The 24641-nt window shown below is 42.4% G+C and overlaps 2 protein-coding genes across 2 annotated transcripts in view; one reads left to right on the top strand and one right to left on the bottom strand.

Annotated features, from left to right (window-relative positions):
- The first annotated feature begins 6631 nt into the window (after positions 1-6631).
- On the top strand, positions 6632-14159 carry LOC133424486 (dynein axonemal intermediate chain 7-like). The gene is made up of 18 exons (XM_061715133.1): positions 6632-6671; positions 6919-6936; positions 8730-8747; positions 8969-9032; positions 9196-9284; positions 9396-9500; positions 9734-9841; positions 10036-10170; positions 10276-10379; positions 10575-10733; positions 10829-10982; positions 11070-11202; positions 11966-12120; positions 12213-12372; positions 12494-12708; positions 12792-12950; positions 13342-13455; positions 13662-14159. Exons 1-18 carry the CDS (start codon positions 6669-6671, stop codon positions 13938-13940), a joined length of 2172 nt encoding a protein of 723 aa, XP_061571117.1. The 5' UTR covers positions 6632-6668; the 3' UTR covers positions 13941-14159.
- The window catches only part of lrmp (lymphoid-restricted membrane protein), a 41758-nt gene continuing 31156 nt past the window's right edge, over positions 14040-24641 (bottom strand). Inside the window, exons 24-40 of the mRNA XM_061715148.1 lie at positions 23342-23391; positions 23122-23204; positions 22877-22998; positions 22166-22250; positions 21973-22027; positions 21852-21879; positions 21313-21453; positions 20579-20713; positions 20332-20479; positions 19977-20017; positions 19796-19864; positions 19034-19092; positions 18651-18749; positions 17565-17687; positions 16897-16923; positions 16326-16477; positions 14040-15100 (exon numbers count right to left, since the gene is read on the bottom strand). Of these exons, the coding sequence (XP_061571132.1) occupies positions 14958-15100; positions 16326-16477; positions 16897-16923; positions 17565-17687; positions 18651-18749; positions 19034-19092; positions 19796-19864; positions 19977-20017; positions 20332-20479; positions 20579-20713; positions 21313-21453; positions 21852-21879; positions 21973-22027; positions 22166-22250; positions 22877-22998; positions 23122-23204; positions 23342-23391 (1560 nt within the window). The 3' untranslated portion in view covers positions 14040-14957. The remainder of the gene's footprint in view (positions 15101-16325; positions 16478-16896; positions 16924-17564; positions 17688-18650; positions 18750-19033; positions 19093-19795; positions 19865-19976; positions 20018-20331; positions 20480-20578; positions 20714-21312; positions 21454-21851; positions 21880-21972; positions 22028-22165; positions 22251-22876; positions 22999-23121; positions 23205-23341; positions 23392-24641) is intronic.

Genomic DNA, 24641 nt, shown 5'->3' with positions numbered 1-24641 from the left:
CTCTGTTCTTCATGAAGGCGGACTTGAGGCGGCCTCGGAAGTACGCGGCTCCCTGCGGGTACTCCCGGCCCAGGTACAGCAGCTGCAGGACACGAGGACAGGGTCACACCAAACACCCAGCCCCGGTGTTCTGCCAATTTCTGCTGCTTTGCCAAAAAATGCTCCCTAATGGTTTTCTACCTCTGTAGAGCTACAATTTTACTGTGTTTTGCTCCCTAAACCAGGGGTCACCAATCCTGGTCCTGGAGGGCCGGTGTCCTGCATGTTTTAGATGTTTCCCTGCTTTAACACACCTGATTCTAATTAATCATCGTCATCGGAAAAACCGAACCACGTGGTCCGGATAGGAGAGGCGGCTGCTAGGTTGCAGACACGTTGGTCGGACTTGATACACTTGAGTACCAGAGTTTTCGGAATTATTAGAACACGATATTTAATTTAGCTTTGCAACCGCGGGCTAGCCGAGGGGGTAGGTGGGAGCGACCGGCCGACGGCCTGTATAGGTCCGGTATACGGTTCGCTTTCGTATACTCTCTTTGCTGGCTATGGCGGGGGCTCAGGGGGAAAGTAGTTGGAGTATGGAGGAGTTTGAGGAAGAGGAGGAAGGGAGTGGTAGTTGGGAGGTAAGGACAGTGAACAGGGGAACTAAGAGGCTTAGAGGAGTAGAGGCAGAGCAGGCGATGGAGGAAAAATGGAAAGTTGTGGTGAGGTTTGATGGGGAGGGGGTGAAGAATATAGATCCAATAAAACTAACGAAGATTATTAAAAATCAGGTAGGGGATGTGAAGTTTGCTAGAGTCTTTAGTGATGGTAATTTATTAATAGGATGTGTGTCGGAAGAACAGGTTGCAAGGGCTCAAAAGCTGCAAAGTATGGGAAAAGTGGTGGTGACGAAGGTGGTGAGAGTGGGGGAGCAGGGAAGTAGGGGAGTCATCTATGGGATTCCCTTGTCTGTTGATATGAAGGAGCTGGTGAAAAACTTAAAGGAGAAGTGTGATGAAGTTCAGAGTGCAAAGCGGTTGACTAAGGGAGTGGAGAAAAAGGAATCTGAGTCTGTTTTGGTACAATTTAGTGTTAAGGACCCGCCTAGTGAGCTGTATTTTGGATTCATGAGATATAGGGTAAGAGAGTTTGTGCCAAAACCTATGAGATGTTTCAAATGCCAGAAATTTGGCCATGTGGCAAAGTTCTGTAGAGGGGACAAACGGTGTGCAAAATGTGGAGGAAACCATGATTATGGGGAGTGTGGAGAGGGAGTAAGGCCAAGATGCTGTAATTGTGGGGGAGCCCATAGTGCAGCGTATTGGGGCTGTGAAGTAATGAGGAAGGAGGCTGAGGTGCAGAATATTAAAGTGAAGGAGAAAGTCTCACATGCAGAAGCAGTTAAAAGGATGGAAGTAACAGTGATGGATAAAGGAGGAAATGGCCGTGGGGAAGTAGTGTCTGGAAATGTGTGGAATCAGAGACAAAAAACATTCAGAGAGAAGGAGGAGAAGGCATGGAGAAAGAAGAGGGATCTCGTAATCTTTATTGCAGGGGTAATCAATGCTACAACAGAGGTTAAGTCTAAGACGGAAAGGATCCAAATTATTGCAAAAGCAGCAATCCAGCACTTGGATATGGTGGGATTAAAGTGGGAGATGATACGGGATGGGTTAAGTGCAGGGGCACTACCCAGCCAGGAAGGATGTAGTGCAGGATGTTCCTCCTGATCATGCTGTTACTACAGTGGAATGCAAGAAGCCTGTTAGTGAATGGCCAAGATTTTAAACAGTTTATTGATAGCAGAAGGGTGAAACCTGATGTAATTTGTATCCAGGAAACATGGCTAAAACCTCATTTGGATTTTGTTTTGTTAAACTACATTTGTGTTAGACGAGATAGAGATCAGGGGAATGGAGGGGGGTGTGCTACTTTTGTAAAGAGGGGAGTGCCATATAGAGTGGTGGGTACAGGGGAGGGACAAGAGTATATAGTAGTGGAAATATGGGCAGACAGAAAGAAGGTGGTGGTAATAAATTATTATAATCCGTGTAAAGAGCTGAGATTAGATGACCTGGAGAAAGTAGAAGGCCAAGATGCAGACAATGTTATATGGTGCGGGGATTTTAATGCACACAGCACATTATGGGGAGGAGAGAAGACAGATAATAATGGGCAGGTAATGGAAGAGATGCTGAATGATAGGAATTTAGTGTGTGTGAATGATGGGAGAAAGACGAGGATAGATGTAAGAACTGGAAAAGAGTCGGTGTTAGATCTTACATTGGTGTCCAGTAGATTGGCGCCAAGGTGTGAATGGGAGGTATATGGAAGAGGGACTATAGGGAGTGATCACTATCCTGTTATGTGTAAAATGGGTATTGAGGTGGTTTTGCAAATGGAGAATGGTTGTGGAGGATGGATTTTTAAGAAAGCAAATTGGGAAATATTTAGGAGACTGAGTGATGAGCATCTCAGGGAAATCCAAGAAGGAAATGATATTGATGAATATGAAGTGAAAGTACGACAGAGTATATGCATGGCTGCAGAGGTTGCAATACCTAAAAGTTCAGGAAAAAATAAGAGGAAGGCGGTTCCATGGTGGAATGACAAATGTAAAAAGGCAGTCAAAAACAGAAATAGAGCCTTTAGGATACTAAAGAGGACCCATAACTTTCAACAATTGGTTGAGTACAAGAAGCTGCAAGCAGTAGCTAGAAGAACTATAAGGCAAGCAAAAAGAACATACTGGAGGGACTACTGCAGCTCCATAGGGAATACAACCACTATAACTGAAGTATGGGGAATGATAAGGAAAATGGAAGGAAATAGAAGAGAATGGAGTTACCCAATCCTGTCAGATGGGGAACAGGTGGCCATATCAAATGAGGAGAAGGCAGAAATGATGGTGAACACGCTGAGTAGAATACACAGTTTCGATAATTTATCAGAAGAGGAGAAAAGAAGTAGAGAAGAAACCAAAAGGGCACATGCAGAAGCAATTCAGAAGAAAGGAAGGATAAATGATAAATATAATGTATCATTTACAATGAGGGAGCTAAAGAGTGCACTGGCTAATTGTAGGAATTCAGCCCCAGGGAAAGACAGTGTCTGCTATGTTATGTTGAGACACTTAAGTGACGAAGGATTGGAGAAACTTTTGAGGCTGTATAATAAAGTCTGGGAAGAAGGAGTAATTCCCTTAGGGTGGAAGGAGGCAGTTATTATTCCCATTAGGAAACCGGGGAAGGATGCAAGCAAGCCAGGAAACTACAGACCAATAGCTCTAACATCGCATATGGGAAAACTAATGGAAAGGTTGGTTAATGGAAGGTTGATGCATTTTATAGAAGAGAGAGGACTGATGGTTAATTGTCAGAGTGGTTTTAGGAAAGGGAGAAGTACGACGGACTCAATAATATGCTTAGAGGATGAAATAAGGAAAGCTCAAATGGGAAAGGAAACGGTGGTGGCAGTTTTTCTGGATGTGGAAAAAGCGTATGATATGTTATGGGTGGAGGGTCTCTTAATTAAACTACACATGCTAGGAGTGGGAGGAAGTATGTTTAACTGGATAATGAACTTTCTGAACAATAGAAGTATCCAAGTTAAAATAGGCCGGGACATATCTAGAAGATGTGTGGTGGAGAATGGGACCCCCCAGGGGAGCGTGATAAGCCCGCTGCTATTTAACATAATGATAAATGACGTTTTTCTGAATGTCCAGCCGGGGATTGGCAGGTCGTTATTTGCCGACGATGGGAGTTTATGGAAGAGGGGAAAGAATGTGACATTTATAGTGAGGAAAATGCAGGAAGCTGTGGCACAAGTGGAGGAGTGGGGAAGGAAGTGGGGCTTCAGATTCTCTGTGGAGAAAACAAAAGCTATGTTCTTCACTAGAAAGAAAATTGATGAGAATGTGAAGCTGTTGCTGTATGGTAATAGCTTGGAGAGGGTTAAGAGCTTTAAATTTCTGGGTGTGTTTTTTGACACGAGGCTCACATGGAGGGACCATACACGCAAAGTCATAGACAAGTGCAAAAAAGTGCTGAATATGATGAGGTGCTTAGCTGGATTAGAGTGGGGAGCAGATAAAGCATCACTAAGACAGATCTATGTGTACCTGATAAGATCAAGGATGGAGTATGGAAGCTTGGTGTATGGGTCTGCCTCCAAGTCTGTGCTGGCTGGGCTGGATGTAATCCAAGCTAAAGCGCTGAGGATATGCACAGGAGCAATAAAATCATCTCCGGTGTGCTCCTTGCAAGTTGAGATGGGGGAAATGCCTTTGTACCTGCGGAGAAAACAACTTCAGGCTAATTACTGGGTGAACCTGATGGGTCAAAGGGAAGATCATCCGGTCAGAGTGGCTATGCAGGCAACATGGGAGAGAGGAATGAGGGGGGGGTCTAGTTTTGGATGGACGGGGGAGAGGGTGGCTCGGGAAGTTTTAATTCATGATAAAGAGTTCTGTCCTGTGGTGTTGTGGCCTGTGGTACCTGTATGGGAGCTTCAGGTCCCAATGACTGACCTGAGACTACTGGAAATGAGAGAACAGAATAAGGGAGCAGAATTGGTCAGTGAGTTTCACTGTCATGTAGCCGAGAGGTACAATAGTCATGTATTGGTTTTCACAGATGGGTCTAAAAACCAAGAGACAGGTACTACGGGTGCAGCCTTTACCGTGCTCAGGCAGAATGTTGACTCTTATGTGAGAACTTCTGATTTTTTAAATGTACATACTGTTGAGTTGTATGCAATTTTAATGGCAGTGAGATGGGCAGAACAGCTGATGAACTGTGGAGTGCTGATTTGTTGTGACTCCGTGTCTGCGGTGAAGAGTGTTGGGATGGGGATGTCCAAGGGGCGGAACGACCTGGTATATGAGATACTGATGGCAAACCAGATGGTGAGAAGGAGGGGTGTTGAAGTGGTGCTGATGTGGGTTCCAGCACACTCAGGCATTCGGGGCAATGAAGAAGCAGACGTGTTGGCTAAGAGAGCAGTGGAAAAGGAGAGGGTGGATGCCAACTTAAGCCTGTCTAAGGGTGAAGGGAAGAGCATAGTGTGGAAACAAATCATCGTGGAGTGGCAGAAGGAGTGGGAGGAAGGAAATAAAGGAAGGCATTTGTTTTCAGTAATGGGGAAAGTGACAGATTCAGTGAACACCGGAGGAAGAGGGAGGAGAAAGGAAGAGGTCATTTTCTCCAGGTTAAGGATTGGGCATACTGCCCTTAATAGCACGCTGCACGTCATGGGTAAACATCAAAATGGACTATGCTCCGAGTGTCAAGCACCTGAGACAGTACAACATGTGCTTATTTGCTGCAGGAGATACCACAGGGAAAGAGCTGAGCTAGTGGCAGAGCTGCAAGAAGTGGGTGTGAAAGAAGTTACAGTTAGAAGTATTTTGGAAGGGGGATCAAGTGGAAGAGGGAGGCGGAGTTTGTTTAAATTTTTAAATAATACTGGTCTGATGAGGAGAATATGAGTTCCTGAAAGATCCAGAAGATGGCAGCAATGCAACTAACTGGATGCAAGCTGCCGTTAAACCCCAAAGAAGAAGAAGAAGAAGAATCATCGTCATCAGCTTGTAATCCAGGGCTGCACAATTCTGTTAATGACACAGTCACTTGTATCATGGTGCAATGAAGCAGGGAAACATCTAAAACCTGCAGGGACACCGGCCCTCGAGGACCAGGATTGGTGACCCCTGCCCTAAACCCACTTCCTTTCCCCCCCAAGTGGTCCTTGTCGCTTGCCAGGCCGTCATTGTAAATAAGAACGTGTTCTTAATGACCTGCCTGGACATCCCCCCTGGCTGGTTATAATGTGTTGTGCTTTTTGTTTTGTATTTTATTTGATTTATACTCTTTATATGTTATAGTTAAACTTGACATTGCATAATGTGAAGATATATAAAGATATGTAATCATTGTACTTTTTGCAAATGTTAAATAAAAAAAAAATGACCTGCCTGGTTAAATAAAGGCCAATGACTGAAAGAATATCAAATAAAGTGATAGAATTGTTTCTTTTTCTCTGTATCGTATAATGTTCACAAAGTGTAATGCAATTCATGTCATGGGTAGTGTATTTTGAAGGATCAAATACTCAACATCCCATATTATCAATTTTACATCGTGCAAGAAATGATGCAAACTTTGAAAATCGACTGTGCGCATGCGCAGAACCACAAAGTAGCATTCCTCGGCAGGTTGCAGAAATTGGCAGAACACCGGGATCAAATCACACTGTCCGAGTGGAAACTCACATTTTTGTAGAGCTTGATAACCTCACCCCTTAAAGGGTTGGCCATGTTAGAAACGAAGTTCCCCTCTGTGGAAGTGAAGGGGCAGTGAAAGCACACACGAGTGTAAGACAATGGTTTTGGCCAGGATATGTTGAAAATTAGAAATTCATCATAATATCCATTTCAAACTCTAAAAATGTTGGGATTAAGCAGTAAAATTATACTTGCATATGTATTTCTCAAGTTGTATGACAGTGAAGATAGACTCGCTTTCTCATCGACCTTAGCTCAGCGTAGTACACTTTATGCCGTATAGCAGTGCAATGTGTCGCAAATAAAATAAAGAAGTACGCATGCGCATACGTTTCTATGGTTACGCATTCGCGTTGGGTTGAGATTCCATCCATGGTTGAGTCCACACAGCCTGAACACTATGGTACGTTTATTTCTTTATTTTTTATAACAAATGTCACAAAACTGGTTATTTTTAAAAACTTAAACGGTTTACTTTAATACTGACGTTATATATAACCGTTAAAAGTAAAGAAGAAAAACACATTAGATAACTAATAAGTCCTACAGCTACCATGGTTACCTTTTAAATGAGCGTTTAAGAGCTCTTATTGTGTTCCGTATCTCCTATCTGATGTTGCTTTTTCTCCATTTTCTCCTATGAATGATAGCCAGACAAGAAAGAAAAGGTATGTCAAAGGCAGTCAGTGCTCTCCTTCTTATGTCATTTCGGTAACTACTTTGTAAGTTGAGGAATGATTGATTGATTGTGTATTGAAGCCCAGCCAGAGTCAGCCCCTGTACAACCTTATTTTTATATTATTAGTTTATTTGTTATATTTGGTTTATGTTTTCTGCATGGAAAGGTTAGTTTAATGCAATACATACGTTTTATGTTGCATTTTCATGTTATGCTGCGGTACTGTGTTGTGTGATAGAGAACGCGACAGCATGTACTGTGTGTGTGTGTGTGCGTGCACGCGCGGAGAGCTTCAACGGTCCGTTTGGATACCAACGGGAGCCCGCGGGAGCGCGCATCGGCAGTTGAAAGAACAGCTGAGATCGAGAACAGCTGAGAGTGAGAACAGCTGAGAGAAGTCGACGTCGTGTTTAGCGGAGAACTGTTGGTCATTAAGTTGTGACTTTATGTGGATAAGTAACGTTGCTTATCCACAAAGAGGAGAAACTTCCTGTAGACTACTGTCTCGTGTACAGTAGTTTGGCAGAAGTTTGCTGACTAGTTAAGTTGGGCTAGTCAGCCAGTTTGATGCGTTAGCTCGTGCTAAAGCTAAAGGCAAAGGCATCCCTCCCGCTCCCGGCTGAGGCTCCGAAGTCGGACAACCTGAGAGGGTCCTCCTGTCCTGAGGACCGGACCACCTGCCTGCCGACTGCCTCCATCAGCCCGCCACGCCCCCTTCTCATCCCGCAGGACCGCGGACATCTCCACCCTCCCCTTCGTCTGAACAGCAGCGGGGCTCGGACGCCCCTCCCCCTGCTCACCCATCCCGTCTGTGTTCAGGACTCTGCATCCCTGTCACCTCCATCTCACAGAGCTCCACCCCCGGGCAACATGTCGACATTAGAATAGGATTAAATAGGGTTAATTCGGCATTGTATATTTCCATAAGGTTTAGATTAGATAAATCCATTTGTGTGTTGTTTCTGTTTCTGCTAATAATAAGAAATTATCTATTTGGAATTTGTATATATTTTGTGTGAGATTAAATTAGTGATTATTGTTTAACCCTTGCCCTCCCCATTCACTTTAGTCCCTTTAACTGGGTATCCACTAATATTTCTTAAGTCCATAGAGGACGCCAGGCAGCAGCAGCTATTTAGTTTAAGGTTTAAGTCCTTGTTTAAGTTTAAGTTTAAGTTCAAGTAAATGAGCTATTGTTGATTTGTGGCCTCGTCGCTACAGATTGATTGATTGAAACCTTTATTGTCCCCTCTGGGGAAAATTATTTGCAAGAAGAATTTTCCTAGTCAACATTTCCTCAGACATTTTACCCATTTTTTTGATGATTTTTTTTATTGGAAGTAGTTTCACAAGATACAACAGTAGTACAGCAATATAACAGGAAATACTTCCATCCTTCCATTTTTCCCATCTTTTTATATCCCTCCCACATCCCCATCCCCACCCCAGCACTCACAACAAACCCATAGACAAGAAAAACAACCAAGTAACCTGAACACTATTACATTATTATATATTATTATGGTACGTTTATTTCTTTATTTTTTATAACAAATGTCGCAAAACTGGTTAATTTAAAAAGCTTAAATGATTAAGTGCAATATTGACTTTATATATAACCGTTAAAAGGAAAGAAAAAAACACATTAGATAACTAATTAGATAGTCCTACAGTTACCATGGTTACCTTTTAAATTAGCGTTTAAGTGCTCTTATTGTGTTCCGTATCTCCTATCTGATGTTGCTTTGTAACTTTTTCTCCATTTTCTCCTCTGAATGATAGCCAAACAAGAAAGGAAAGGTATGTCAAAGCCAGTCAGTACACTCCTTCTTATGTCATTTTGGTAACTAAGTTGAGGAATATTTGCAAGAAGCCAAATAGTATTCAATTTTCTTTTCCTAGTCAAAATTTCCTCAGACATTTTACCCATTTTTATCTAGAGATTAATCATGAGCTAATTCTGTTCACCACTCATTTGAAATGTTTTGATGGGTTGATTGTTGTTGATGTCGACCAACAAGCCAAAGCTGACCAAAGCTCAGAAGAAGCAGCAGCTGAAGGAGGAGAAGAGGCGGCGAGAGGAAGGTAATGGTGACATTTCTGTCTGTTAAACTTAACCTGGGGAACAACTAGGTAGCTGGAGAAGCTTGGTTCAATCCAAGATGATAACCATCCTTTGAAAACTAGTGAAAATGAATGAGTTTTATAATCTGCTCTGACCTTCCTTTGCCTGTGCTGTGTTTTACAGAAGAAGCCCGGCTCCAGGCAGAAAGGGAAGAACAAGAGAGACTGGAAAGAGAAAGAAAGCAGGAAGAGATAGAAAGGCTAGAGCTGAAGGTAAGATCCCTGCCAAATACATATAAATCTGAAAAAAGACTGATTCTGAAACAGAAAAGACAGCACTGTTTGTGTCTGGGCTACTACTATTATGGATTGATTTGCCGACAGGACCAAGAGCGCAGAGAGGATGAGCTGAACGAACTGCGCCATCTCCTGGAAGAAAACCATGCTGCAGTAACCAAATGGAAAAGAGATGCCGAGGAGACAGCTGAGGTGTGTGTGTCTGTTTTTGAAGGATTAATGTAAGAGCATACTTTTAAAAAAAAATCAAATAATGTCCAGACCAAACTAGAAAAATATTTTTCTACATCTCTGACGCACATCCCAGTGTTTCCCCAACTGTCAGACTAAATACGGTATAAAATCAAATTTAATTTACCTTCAAACAACCTGTCAGAGACTTTTTATAGTTAATGACTTCAACATAGCATATTCTTTGTGTTCAGTGGGACAGATACATGCGTTGCGACGGTGTGCCAGACCCAAGAGTGCAGCGGGAGATCAATACATTTATCAGTCTGTGGAGAGACGACCCAGACGTTAACATAACACAGGTGCTCAAGCAATGCAACACTGCTCTTCAGGTCTGTATGTCATCTTTAAGCATTTTGTCATTCATTAACTGTCATGCAAACCAATTAGGAACAAAAAAAATAAACTATTAATGAATAATACTTGTTTTTGCTTGTGGACCAGGACATTTGTTATATTGAAATTACAATCTATGAGGTGAACTATTCTTTTTCAGCTGGTTGAGGGGCTGGAAGGTCTGCTGGAAGAGGTCACAGATTCACAAAAGGCCGAAAGGTACCAGAAACATCTTGTGAATTTACAAGAGCTAATCCAGGCGAAACTTGACCAATCTACTGACGAGAGTCTTCAGGTACAAAATAACACCCTCACTTGGAAATTCAGGTCCCCGTCGCGTGAACCCTTTAACCCCATATATCTCTGCCTTTTTGCTTCATCCTTGTCTCTGGTCACAAAGAATGCCTCTAAGAATGTCGACGATGAGACTGGGAACATGCAGACTGTGGTCAAAGATGACAACATAACACTGTGTCTCTGGGCCAACCTCAAAATGAATCCAAGGTTTGTTTAAATTTATATATATATATATATATATATATATATATATATATATATATATATATATATATATATATATATATATATATATATATATATATATATATATCACTCTTGGAGATAATCTCACACTGACATGCACAAAGTGTACATCATTTATGCTCACTGGTGTTGTATCCCTCTTTTTTGTCCATCCAGGTTTAAGGGTTTTAATTTTGAGGGAGTAGGTTTGGGTTTTGAGCTTCCCAAGCAGCTGGCTGTGAGCAGTATTGCTGTGCGGATGTGCCATACACGCTATGATCATCTATCTATGCTGGCGAGGATTACTCACCCGGCAATCCACACGCCCAGCCGCAGGTCTGATTGTTTCAAGTATATATTATAGTACATACATATACTATTAATACTCATGATATACTCTTTGTTCTGTATTCTTATTTGTGTTGTATCAGGTCTCTTGTGGGAAGCAAAGAATATCTGGAAAGTGAGGACACAACCGTGCACGAGGAGACAAAAGAAAATGAGAGCGTGGTTGGAGAAGATGATGCGCAGCAGCGGAGAGTAGACGATGAGGTGCAGTCCATCAAAGGGTCAGAGGGACAGAAGGTAAGGTGAAAGAGTGACTTCCTACTGTTGGGTTCCCGTATCAGGTATCATGTTTTCATTCTTTTTACATAATGTACATCGTTGCAGAGCGCTACCAGTCTACGATCAAGGAGGAGCAGTTCACGATCAAGGAAGAGCAGTTCACGATCAAGGAAGAGCAGTTCACAACCTTCAGAAGGTAGAAGGAGCCAAATACTGACACAGATCGAGGTAGTTTCTGGTAAGATGCTCAACTTGGCATTTCTTGGTAAAGCATGTTAAAAAAAAAAAAAAAAATAAACAGTCTCAGTTATCTAAAAAAAAGTCTAATTGTGTCTCGAACTAACTTGGAGGGCTTTTGATGCATACACTGTAGTGGAAGGAGAAAAATACGTAGCCCCCTTCAAACCATTTTTTTGCCATTAAAAGATGATCGTCATCTGACATTTTTTGGAGTATCCCAGTCAGAGCTCATACCTTAACACCACCTCAACAAATATGTTCACACCACACTTCCTACAAATATATCTGAGCCTAAGCATTTCAATTAAGAGGACAGGTAAAAAATTCCTCCTGAACATTTTGTAGGTCTGATCTCGAGCTACCAAAAAGTGTTCGCTTGAAGTCATTGGTGCCACAAGAGGTTCAACCAGCTTTAACTCTGAGGGTTCACTTATCTTTTCCTGCAGCACTGTGAATGTTTAGTGGGTGTGTTCAATAAAGAGACGGTAAATTATAATTGTGTGTCATCAGCTCAAGCATTCTGTTTACCAATCATTGCTTAAATGAAAGCCAGATCATGTTTATGCAAATTAATAGAGAAAACTACTTAATTGCACACTTTTTCTTGCCACTGTATACAGGAGCAATAACTACTGTATATTGTATTTTCTGACCTTAGAACTTGTTTACATTAGTTATTGTTTTAAATAATAAATCACATTCTAACTTGTCCAAAGACACGTCAATGAAACAGATCTTCTCTGTTTTTTTCCCCTCTTCAGCTGAGAATGACCTGATTGGTTCCCAGCTAACAAAGTCAGCATGTAATAAAGTGATAGATCTGATGCAATACACACCTCTGGGAGGGGTTTTCTACTGCGGCATGTTTCACCTTCCCCCTCAAGCTCAATGTGTAAACGGCTGGGAATTTAGACAGGTGACTAGAAATGAGCTTTTCTGCCCCTATTAAATTCATTACCAAAATGCTGTTAACCTGTTCTCATCCACCAGTGCTTTTTATTTATATAGATACTTGACACAGGGCTGCAGGTGTTCCCCTACCCTGCAGAAACGTCCAACTTAGACAACAATGAGCCTCTCACCTGCCCCCCTGTTCGGGTGTCTGTGACACTGCCAGACTGTGTCATCTTCTTGGAAACCCCTCAAGTGGCTCGCTGGGATGCTGAAGGTACAAACTAACTCACACTCTACAGAACTGGGTATAAGCAAGTACATTTTGTTAAAAATGTCTGGTCTGGCTTTGAAATGCACCACAAAGGAACTGGCACTGATGCTAGCTTTGCTCTTAGGAACGCAGTGGAAGACAGATGGTATCACAGATGTGTCGTTTGAGGAGGCTGAAGCCAAAATCTCCTTCAAGATGGAGTCATTTCAACCTTTCGTGCTGCTGCAGGAAACATATGCCAACCTTCCATTTCAAAGCTGGGAGCTTCGACCGCTGGGCCAGGACTCTGCCCTGTTCACCGTCAATGGGGCTCTCATCAATCTCAGCATCACAATTAAGGCAAGAAATTGGAAAAAAAAATGTAAACAAAACCAGAAGTAGTAACCTGACTTTTACTGCTTATAATTGTGCTCGGTTCACAGGATAACCAGTGCATGCTGCAGTCAGAGCAGGAGAGAGGACCATCACATCTCCTGGGCAAGTGGATGAGTGGTCCTGCCTTGCAGAGAGCAATGATGAACGCAGGGATCAACATCTTTGTGAATGAGCACTCGGACAGATATGTCAGCATCTGTGACAAGGTCTGCATCTTTTACTTGATGAATTTAGTAATAGAAAACAAGTGAGACCGGGATGCAGCCAGATTGTTTCTGTATCTGGATATATTATAGTCAGCAATGCTATCATGTTGATGTTGAGCAGGTGTGCATCCTAAGTTTGGACATTACAGCTAAACATGACTATACAGCAGTCATAACATCCCCAATTTGACTAAGATTGTTTTTGGAACTTGCGTGGTGTGTATTTTATACATTCTGAAGTCGCTTTGAGTCCAACAATTTTTCTTACGCCACGGTACCTCAAATATTCACAATACTGAACTATCTACATGCAGAATTGAAACAAAAATTCAGCCCTGATGACTCATCTTCACAGTGGGTATAAGATCTGTCTCTGATGTCTCTTCTTCAGGACCCACTTACAGAACATGCTGCCTATGAACAGATGGCCCTCTTTGCCTCTGCCTGTGCCTTCTCATGGAGCAAGTGGAATGCCAAAAGTGGAACCAGGGATCTGATTATGCAGGTAAAATCTGGCTTTTACTTAAATTTCCCTTCAAATGTGTAAAAGTCAGTTTCTCATGAACTACAGAAGTGCAAAGCAACATCCTTTGTAAGTTTCTTTAGCTATACTACTTAATATGGTTGTCTGTAGTTGAGTGGAGAGAATGAGACTTAAAAACATTTAAAGCAAATGTTTACCTCTGCATCCATTTGCTTGTTTCCTGTCAGGTGTGTGAACACTATGATGCCACGCCTATACCTGAAGACTCGTGGACTCTGTACCTGCTCGGCCCTCAGAGAAGTAAGAAACTGGAGCTTACTGAGAAGTGTGAAGGTTTCTCCCCAGACCACTATCCCGGCAGTGAATTTCACTCCACCTTAGTTCACATCCTGCAGGACGACATGAGTCCTGATGCGGTAGCCCGGACCAGAAAGAGCCATCACCTGTTTGTTGACACTGTACACAGGTTGCTGTGTGCCACCAGACCCCTGGTTTATTCCATATAATGTGATATTAGTCTGATGAACTGAAATAAAGTACTCAAATGTACTGTTTGTGTTTGGATGCATGAAAGACAAAAAATTAAATAAAAGTAAATAATCTACTATAGAATAGGCTACTTTATTTGTGCAAAGATCCACGCTTCATCTTTGGAACATACAAAAGTGTATGAAATTGAAAACTGACAATCACAGAGCTTGGAGAAAAAGACAAAACAAACAAACAAAACAAACTTTGGTGTTAAAACTGTAACAAGTAGATATTATAGCACCCGTCAAAAGTTGGATACTTACCACTTACAGTGTAGCCAGACTTTAAAATGGTTCCATAAAGCTTAAGAATGAACAGATACACACTTTTCCACTCAAATCTAAACTCATAAATATAGATTTAATAAACAATCAAAGTTTTATTGCCAGTGTTTAGACACATTATAAAATGTCCTCTGCAACCAAAGAGGAAATGAAACATAAAATGTCATTAAAAGGCTGGCAGGTCACTGCCTCCTCAACAAGATGAAATGCATTTAAAAAGATATGTGGCACAGTTGGAGGCCCCGTTAAGTCTCATCTGTGCCATCACTCTTACACCGTTGGAACATGATTGGTCAGTGTTGTGCCCACTCTGATCACTGATCAAACCTGATGTGACAGACTGTGGTGGGCAAACCATCAGCAGCAGCACTGACAACCCCTCTAATGTGTCAATGACATCAGGTGGCTCACTGCTAAAGACACCGTCCATCACCGCCTGTCCAACGGCTTTGCCTTGTAAACACAGACACATGCATGCACACACAGACTATCTACTTCAGCAAACAGGAAGTGATGCATTAAATCCTCCACAGGGTTAACTATCCCCTTGAGGACTGGCCTGTGCCATCAATGCAGTGATTTAGGAATCTTCAGGCACCGGTAAACATCCCAACATCCTTTCCTCCAGAGTTGTGTTTAGTCCTTTTTCCCCAGTCACACTCTTGTACAAGGGTGATATACAGTAGCACTATTCCCACTGGACTCGGGCTAGACAGGGGGTTGTCCGTTGTGTCGAAGCCCTGTGTAGGGCCACAACAGCTGCTGGATGGCCATCCACGAGTCCCCTGTCCCCACGGGGGCGGCATCCACCGCTGGCTGCATCACCAGGCTGGCCAGCAGTGCCAGGAGGCCTGTTCACGACACAAATAGCATGTAACCAAGTTGAAAAATGCTTTAACAGGAGATTCAACTCAATTTAATCCTGCAACGGATCATGATTAACCCCAGACTATATAACCTGTTCAACTCTTTGATATTATTCAGCGAGGTACCCCCTGGCATGGTTTAGTAGTCAAATGATTTGTCTTTACAAAGACAGCATGTAATGTCAAAGTGATAGATCCGATGCTGGGGAGGGGTCTTAAAACCAAGGCTGGACAGTTCAAGAAAAAAACAACACGTAATTGCAATTTTTCTGACAAAAACTGATTTGTTATATTCACTCTGTATTAGAATGACTGTTGAATATTAATGAGCTCAGTTATCCTACTTGATGGTACGTCAAACGACTCAGAAACTACAGTCCGTTTAATTGATTTAGCAGGTACAGTATGTCAGTGGTTTCCCATAACTTTTTACATTTGTTGTGCAGTGATCTGTGGCGTCGCTGTAAATGTCTGTAATGGTTCAGAGCGTTGCCTCTGGACTGTGCCATGATTTGAGTCCTTTTTAGTCGTGCATCAACACAACAGGCTTACTTTTCTTTAGGACTGATGTTTCATCATAACCTTTAGGTTGAATACTAGCTGGTTCCAATTAAATGCTATACTTCTGTGTTTGCCAAGTATGTTTACTGTAGTACATTAATATGATGTTACACTTGATTGTCAGACTTAACTTTAACATAAGGAAGACAGGTGGCTCCTTTCCATTACCCTTGAAATTAAGCAACATTTTTGCGTAAGGCCTTTTATTTATTTTGCAAAATTACAGTTTGTTGCAGTAGTCTACGTTTTTTTCCAAGTAAAAAGGATGACTTGAGTTGTTGCAGAAATGGATACTAACTTGCCAAAAATAAAGATGTTTTGGTTATCCACCACCACTCTTGGAAGGACTTTTTAATGGGATAAAGAACATCGTTGCATAACATGACTTAATGGAAACAGTGTAATTCTTCTTCACACTGAAATATTGCTAAACTTTGGCACCAAAACTAATGACGACGTGGTCGGTTCAACAATGTAAGATTAGTGAGCAGCTATGTTTTAAATCTTAATCAAAGATGGTGCATTTATTTTGTATAATTGTAGTCTTTATGATTTACTAATTGAATTATTTCAGTTGTGATTTAGATTTGAATCAGAGCTTAAGTCCTACATGGAAGCGTTGTTGCAAGGACCATGAAAATGAGAGTACCTGCCAGCACCACCACGATGGCCAGCCACAGCCAGAGACCCCTGCTTCCTCTGGCTACGGCTGCAGCCGCCGCCCGGGAACTGCTCAGGCTCTGGGACAGAGACGGGGCCACGCCTGGTTCTGTCGACGTTGGGGTGGATGAAGGGCTTGGACTGCAGGAAGGAAAGTGAACCGTTACTTCAGGAAAAACAGAAAATGCGACAGAAAAACATGTTGCCATATAAAGCAAGTGAGCCAAGTTACCAAAAATGAGTTGTGATGAGAGGAAATCATCACAAGAGAGGAAAGAAGTCATTTGTGGTAACTTGTGCAATAGATGGCGAGCAGTAAATAAGCTGTAGCTTAGTTGAATAATTCTGAATAAGGAGAATAATTTCAAGCATTTGTGTCAGACTGTGTTGAAAGAGCAACACATTTCCAACAATCACAACCGAGAAGTTGCCAGCAGCCGTTAATGGCAGCTGGCATGGAGAAGGATAAGAACACATACTTTTCCAGAGATAAATGTAGATTTACATTTAATCCACAAGCATTTCACACTTTGTACTTTTCCTCCTTCATTCACACTTACAGCATTACAAAAAGCTCATCCTGATTCCTGACAGACGTGGAGGGAGGAAAGAAGAGAGTACAGTTCAGAACAAGTCATGATCTCAGTAGGAAACAGTCCAAAAGGTACAACAAGAAAAGCAGAAAAAAATGTTAAGTTGGCTGAAGTTGTTAGTAAATGATAGAGAATTAAGCTCAGTAAAGAGTAACTGGCTCATTGATGCTTTGCACAAGCAAGTCACAACTGAGCTCCATGCACCAGACACAAATCACAGTTAAAAATAAATAAATAAATATATCACTTGTTACATTGACGCACACTTAAGCCAGTAAACCACTGCAGAACATTGTTAATTCCCGAATAGTAAGAACATTCTGTTAAAATTACTGAAAGCTGCTGATAGAGAAGCTGGTCCAGCAGAGATACCATATAGTGAAAGAGTTTCATCACTTAAGAGGTTCCAAAGGTTTGATGCTGCTCATCATCATCAGAGACTGAGAAGCATACTGACACATGCCACTGACGTTTAAACATTACTGTAATAGACAACAGGAAACATTCAGGTACAAATTCCTGGAACCTCGTGGAGATGAGTGGTAAACTCTTTCACTATGCAGGAAGTATCTTAGTTGTGCCGGCAGGCAGTGCTGCTGCAGTAGGCAAGTGGGTGGGCTTTTGGTTGGACTAACGTCTTGAGGGGATGAATGAGGGAGGAGAATTTTCTGCCCAGATCAGAGAGACTGGACCTCCTTTCTGGCACTGACTTCTTCTGCTCCTCCTCTGACTGGCAGTCTGTGTTGCTGCTGGCCATCCTGAGGGCATGCACGATGAGGAGTTCACAAACACATCGCTCATTTGCTTGTTCATACACAAATGCACCAACATAGCCACAGGGGATTCGTGACCACATGCACACGTATCATCATGCAGGTCCACCTATGACAAGCAGGCCGAGGCACACACTCATGAAGAAGTGAGCAAATTACACCAAGTTTTTCCTTCTTAAATAGGAAATCAAAGTTCATATCTGCAAAATGACACAGCATTCCCAGCAAAGCAGGCTACACAGTTCAATATCAGAGCATAAAGCCACAAAGCAAGTTTACAGTTTTTCAGGGATTTGGGTAGCACGAATATATTTCTATTTGAATAAAAGCTTTACATGTTTGTTTGCTACTTTTGTTGTACAAACATTTGGCATTTAACTTTTAAATATCTGATAATGGATTATAAGTACCTGCCATCATGTGTTGAAAATACTTCAGGTCTTAATAACTTAACAGAAATACTTCAGAAATAAATCAAAAATCACAGTACCTTCTTTTTTTATCAAAAAACAAAACAAACACACAACCTCTGATTTGAGAAAAGCAAGGCTTCTGATAGACACGTTCCCATGCAGAGGATGGGCCAGATGCATTAAAGATAGCTGCCAAGTGTTTGGTGTCATCGTCACTCCTTTTTCTGAGTTTGAGTTTGTTTGGTGACAAACTTCAACCCAACATCAACACTGATTACTGCCAATCATCTAACACTCTCTGGACTAAAGTACAGAAACATTGCTGTATGCTTTTTAGTAGGAAGAACAAAAGTTGATTCCATCCTCTGTTTTACCAAAACAAATCTGAACGTGAACAAACCTCAAAATAGGCCTCAGCATTTAGCAGATAGAGTGATGATGTCACACCTGACAGCTTCCATCTTTATGCATAAGAGTTTGCTGTGAAAGGACCTGTGTGACGCAGTGAGGTCTCCGTGGCCTTGGCACGTCTTACCCCTTCATCATGTCAGAAGGCTCTTCCGTGTCAACCCAGGCCGCAGAGCTAACAAACCGTTTTAGTGGGGGACGCGTCATGTTCTTCCCCGCCACATTCCTGGAAACCACCGTTATCACATAAGGGCATAACAACAACAACCCTCAATCATGGTACACCAAGCCCAGGGGTCGACAGCCACAGCCCACACATGTATCTGCATCCAATTTAAAGTACAGTAACTTCAACAGTCCACTTGCCTGGAATTTAATCACAGCGCCCTTTATGTGATGATGATACACATCTTTAAAGTCATTTAATATGAATATTCAACTCGCAGCTTAATATAAATAAATGACAGAAGGAAAAAAGGCACATGTGAGTGAGGACATCCAGTCACCTACCACGGAGATCGCCGGGTCAGCCGCTCTGCTTCAGCCTCTGAGCAATCTTGCGTTTTACTCTGTCAAGAGAAAAATCAGACTTTTGAAATTAAAAAATTTAATTCACATCTTGTTTTACATATTGAGGCTCACTGTGGTTGGTAGTTTAACTAGTCTGACAACCCGTGGTTTCAGTTCAGACTTACCGGGACTACAAGCTGAAACGAGTACCTTGAACAGCTGCTGACCCAAGTTGCTAAGATCCCTTCACATTATGATGCTGATGTGATTTTAGCTCAGAAAGCTTTCCTGCAGAAAACGTGTCACTGCTAAAGCTTTTGATCTCAAAAGCAGGCCCACCCTGTGGAGGGATCCAGCTGCTTTGAATGAACGTAAGGACGTGGCTGAGTTGTTTAGACCAATTTCTTAATACCTTGGGCTAGTGCGCAATCTTTTGTGGCAGCCTGGGATCAGTGAGTCGGGTTGTCCTGTAACTGGGAGGCTGGTGGATCTCAGGCCTGCCGTGTTTTCAACTATCACTGGCCAGGACATTGAACTCATTGAGAAAAGGAGCTTAATATGTCTCCTTTAAAGAACATATTATCAGTTATTCTCTGAGAAAGGTCATTTAAAGAACACATGAATATCAAGATTGATGTTTCTATAACTGGAAAAAACTTTATGATAAAAGCGTACAACTTTTAATATAAGTAGGAAGAGGAAAACAAAACTCAAACAATTTAAGCCTGATTTGTGATGAGACTGCTAAACGGTGATTCTCACCATATCAAAGTGCATGTTGCTGCCACCAGTACGGGGGATCGCCGCTATGCTGACCCGCCTGGCTGATGACTGGAGGCACACATGGATGGGAGACAGAAAATGTTAGAAACGTACATTACTCAAACAAATGGCAATGTTAATCTTGAGTAAACGATGCACGATAAAACCAGATGCAACCCACCTTGTAGTACCCAGAAGGTTGCTTTTTGGCATGGAAGTCATCTGGAAACAACAACATAGTTACCTTTTGTGAAATGTTGGCATACAGTAATTTGCATCTCGCAAACCAGCTGTGTTAACACAGAGACAAACGCGTGTATACGGTGTATACTATAGAGCTGGATGAAACGGATAACACGTTTCATTTATCCTAAAGGTCCATGTTTAACTGGACTTGTTCACCATTTCTGAAGTGCTTTCAAATGAAAAGTAAAAAGTAAACTGGTGTGATATACTGCTATCAGGGGGAGAAAAAAAAACAACCTAATATCTAAACTGGCAAATTCAGAGAAGCTTGAGTGTGCGTCATGTTCAACCTTTTCCTTTTTGTGATCCAAACGACCTCTCATTCTGCATCAGCGCCTCTCTCAGCTCCAGCAGCTCGGAGTGCTCCTTGGTGTACGTCCTCCTCAGGTTCTCCACGTGCTGGATCATGACCTCCACAGCTTTCCCGATGCGGTTCTCCTGGAGTTACCCACACACACCGAACCCGTCATCATGATTACACTTTATTTTGAAAAGCTGAGCTCAGATGTTTAAACAAACTGGTCGTGTTCAGCTGACCTGGTGAATTGCTCCCAACATTTCTGAGCGACTGGAAACTCTGGTCATTGACTGGATGAGGATTTCAAGGTTTTTCTGAAGCCTTTGGATGATTTCCATGGACTGGCCGTCATCCTCACACAAAGGGGTCAGAGCCTGACGATAAATTGAGGTAACGTTACAAAAAAAAAAAAACAATCACAGCAATAACTGAATTTAAATGTAATTATATATTTCAACTGGTCTTTTATTTGGACTTGAACTAAACTTGTTTACCTTCTCTGTAAGGTCCTTTGAGATAACTTTGATTGTAAAATGGTGCTTGAATAATATGAATTCAACTTTACCACACTACGAGGCGTTCAGGGAGCAGGCAGCGACCAGCCCATTTGTTGAGGCTGACAAGTTACACAATATCGTCTCTAAACCTGAAGAGGTGTACATTTGTGCTACAACATGAAGTCCATGAAATCTTTAACACATTTAACATCATAACCACCGATATTGTGCACCTTTATTTGCTAACCAATCAGTAAAGCATAACTGATGGTTGAAGCATCCATCACCAGAAGCCTTTATACATAAACTGCATTAAAAAAAGAACATAATTGAACAAATACTTGCATGCACACTGGCCAGCAAGTATAATCCTCAGAAAGATGACAGGCTAGCATTTGTATGAGAGGTGAGAGATCACATGCCTTCCCTAAAGTTGAAATTCTGATGTCAGGTGATAATGGCAGTTAATCACATACCTGCAGCAAGCCCTGGCAGCTGGACACTTCCCGGCGTACGTTTTCCTCAGCAAGATCACGTGACCGTTCCTCGAGCCGGAGCCTCTTCTCCAGAGTGAACATGTCACACTTGAAGCCCAGCGCCAGACGCTGGAACTCTGCCTGAAAAAGGGACATACTTTCTTACTTCTGGCACCCGGGGACAGCTGTATCCGTGCCAACGGCACACAGCGAAGGCTTCCTTGATTGACTGAGATAAGTTCTTCCTTATTGAAGATTATGTAACAATAGAAAAGGTACAACAGTTAAAGAATGAAACCTCCAAACCTCTCTGCAGAAAACAAGATTTAAAGAGTATCACCAGTCTGGATGAAGAATAAATTAATTTACCTTTAATAGCTAATAGAGTCAAAACTTGCTAGCATGTTTCAACTGTGAGTTTGTAATGAGCTTTAGAATTAACAAACTCCCCCAAATGCTGCGTTTCCACAAGAAAATGATCAAAAACTGTCCTTAAAAGGCCTTTATTTGTCTTATTTGAGAATCAGTGGGACACGTACCTCGATCTCTTTGTCACTAGGTGATATGCTGTGGACAAAGAGATAAGAATTGTCTGTGAGGAAGATTCATGACAGAAAACAAAAGCTATTATAGATATAGAATTATCAATTAGTGGCTCACCTGCTCCTGTCTTCTTTGACGGTGTCATCGACATCAGAGATGACCGACGTCTCGGCTTAAATGATAAGCAAGTAAATTGAGGGGCAACAAATGTAAAAGGGATCACTGAATATCAGTGTAAGAAAGTAAAGTTGTTGCATATGCACTACTCTATTGTATCTGCATTACTGTACAACAATGAAGTCACACATACAATCCCTCTCCGTGGCCACGCTGGTCTCGCTTCTCTCATCCTGAGCCGTGTTCTCCTCAGCAGCCTGCGAGCTGCGCAACAGATCCTGCAAAGTGTGCACAGCCGTCACCATCTCTGCTTGCAAACCCCCTTCGCCAACATGTAACTCAGCATCCATTTCCCCCCACTTCTGTTTACGCCCTCACCATTTTTTATCCTCCGCTATTATTTACATAATGAATAGGAATTTAAGGTTCAAATCAGCTGCGAGTATACCATCTCTTGACTCTTGAATGATCCGATCTGGAGCAGAACTGAAATCAAAACTACGGCACTCTACTTCCCTCCCACACAATCACTCACACAGTCACACTCACAAAGCTGGAAAGACAACATTTCTCAACATTTAAGAAGACTCCGGTGGCATGGCCGCACTGCTTACTGCAGACAAAGGATTTTAATATCAACGGCACCATCTCAACTGGACTCAACACGACCTTGAAACTTCGCCAAAAATAACTCGGGCTGCTTCTGGATGCATTCTTCCAATTATATTTAGTTTTAACTTTGGCAACAGGAAAAACAACAACAAATACATGAAAGGATTTTCTTTCAGGAGTGTTGTTTTAAAAGAACAACGTGGCACCCCACACAGAAATCAATAAACCTCTCAGCGTGTTTGCCAGGTAGATGAAATTCATTATTTTGAGAAGCTACTTGTCAGATAGCTACCTTTGGATCGCTGGAGTCAGAGTTTGTGTTGCTCATTGTGCTGTCGTTTATGATTGTTCCAGACTGAGGAGAGCTGCTGTCGGGCAAGGTGGTCAGCTCTCCGCTGGAGGGCTGATCTGTCCCTTTAAAAGCAGAGTTAGTGAGTGGGTGACCAAAGTTACACACACATGTTAAAGGGCGTGAAACTGGCAACGCTTGCATGCGCGCTCTCGCTCGCTTCATGCATTTTTTTCTTTTCTTCTCACCTGCTGGACTGGCTGCTGGAGCCTCGGCTGCACTGTCCGGCACGCTTTCTTCCTCCTCTACCAGCACAGGTAACAGGCTTGTGCTGAAAAGTACATACCTCACACGTTACACAAAAATGTAGCGTTTGGAGAATATCCAAACACTAGTTTGTCAAAGAGAGGACTCTGTTCTGCGTTAGCCGTCATCACTAGATCAAAGTTAACTGGTAAACCAACTCACCTGTCTTCAGCTGCGGCTGATCTGTCTGCTGAATGGTCCCGACTTAGGCTCTAAAATGGACAGCAATGAGAGGAAGGAAAGAGTAAGAGTGTGAAAACAAAAAGAGATTGACGGAAAGGTTTCAGGAATCAAGGAATGAGGATGGTCGCAAACGTGCGTCGTACCTGTCCCATGGCAGTGAAATGATATAAGCTTCAGAGTGTGAAGAGAGATTCAGTAGATTCTTTATATAATGTAGAGCTACAAGAGAGTTATACAGCTCTAAAAGAGTGTTTGTGAGTGTGTGTATGTGTGTGCGTGGCTTTAAAGGGTGCTCAGTTAACACTGGCACAATGCTAAGTAGTGGAGGCGGCTTGCGTGCAAACAGCAGTGTGGACGAGCACAAAATGAAGCAAGGTGAGCACTCAGAGCAATGCCGTGGGATCTTGTGTAATGAATGTGCATCATATCCGCTCTGATAAGCCTCAAAATAGATCTGCTTTTTCATTTTATTGAACAAAAAAAAAAAAACTTGCATCCACGTTCTTACTCTCAGTTACTCCAACAGCTGAGGACCCAGTTGAGGATAGGAACGCACTGCAGGTTGACCAGTAAACAAAAAGCCTGGTCTTTTGGATCACCACAACAGACCAGCACAGAGTCCAAATTACTGCAGATGCTGCACCAATCTGATTCTCAATGCCTTGCTTCACTCTTCCCTCACTTTTGAAAAGACCCTGAAATACTCAAACTCGTCGATTTGAGGCAAAACATGGAGGACAGGTGACATTTGGAGGTGCTGATTCTCATCTCTGCCTCTTCACACTTGGTTACAAACTGCTGCAGAGAAAGCTGAAGATCACAGCTCCAAGTAAACAGGACCACATCATCCGCAAAAGGCAGTGACTGAATCCAAACCGGACATCTTCTGCACCTTGGCTATGGCAAGAAATTATTTTCTGGACCAGAGTTTTTGACCCACTGCCTTTGGACCAAAGACAGAGGGTCAAAAACGGACACCTTTACAGCTACCAGAGACAGGCAGTTGCTGCTGATCGAATGATCATTGTTTTAATGATCAGCCGGTGTGAACATCTCTATAAAAAGGGGGGAGTATACTTGAGTGCAGCACTCGTAGCACACTGTCACTTTTTGTATATAAAACACCCTTAAAAGGATCTTGAGGCTCCTTTTAAGAAATGAGACTCTCTAGCGCCACCCTTCACCACAACGGCCCTCGGGGGTACTGCAGCCAACAGTGAAGCCGGCACGGGAGAACGGGGAGAACGTGCGTGCAGCGTCATGTGACGTCACATCCACA

This window comes from Cololabis saira, chromosome 23 (genome assembly GCF_033807715.1).
Source record: "Cololabis saira isolate AMF1-May2022 chromosome 23, fColSai1.1, whole genome shotgun sequence".
In the NCBI taxonomy this organism is placed as follows: Eukaryota; Metazoa; Chordata; class Actinopteri; order Beloniformes; family Belonidae; genus Cololabis; species Cololabis saira.
Note: the sequence above shows the minus strand (reverse complement) of the source record. Positions and strands in the feature narration are given on the sequence as shown.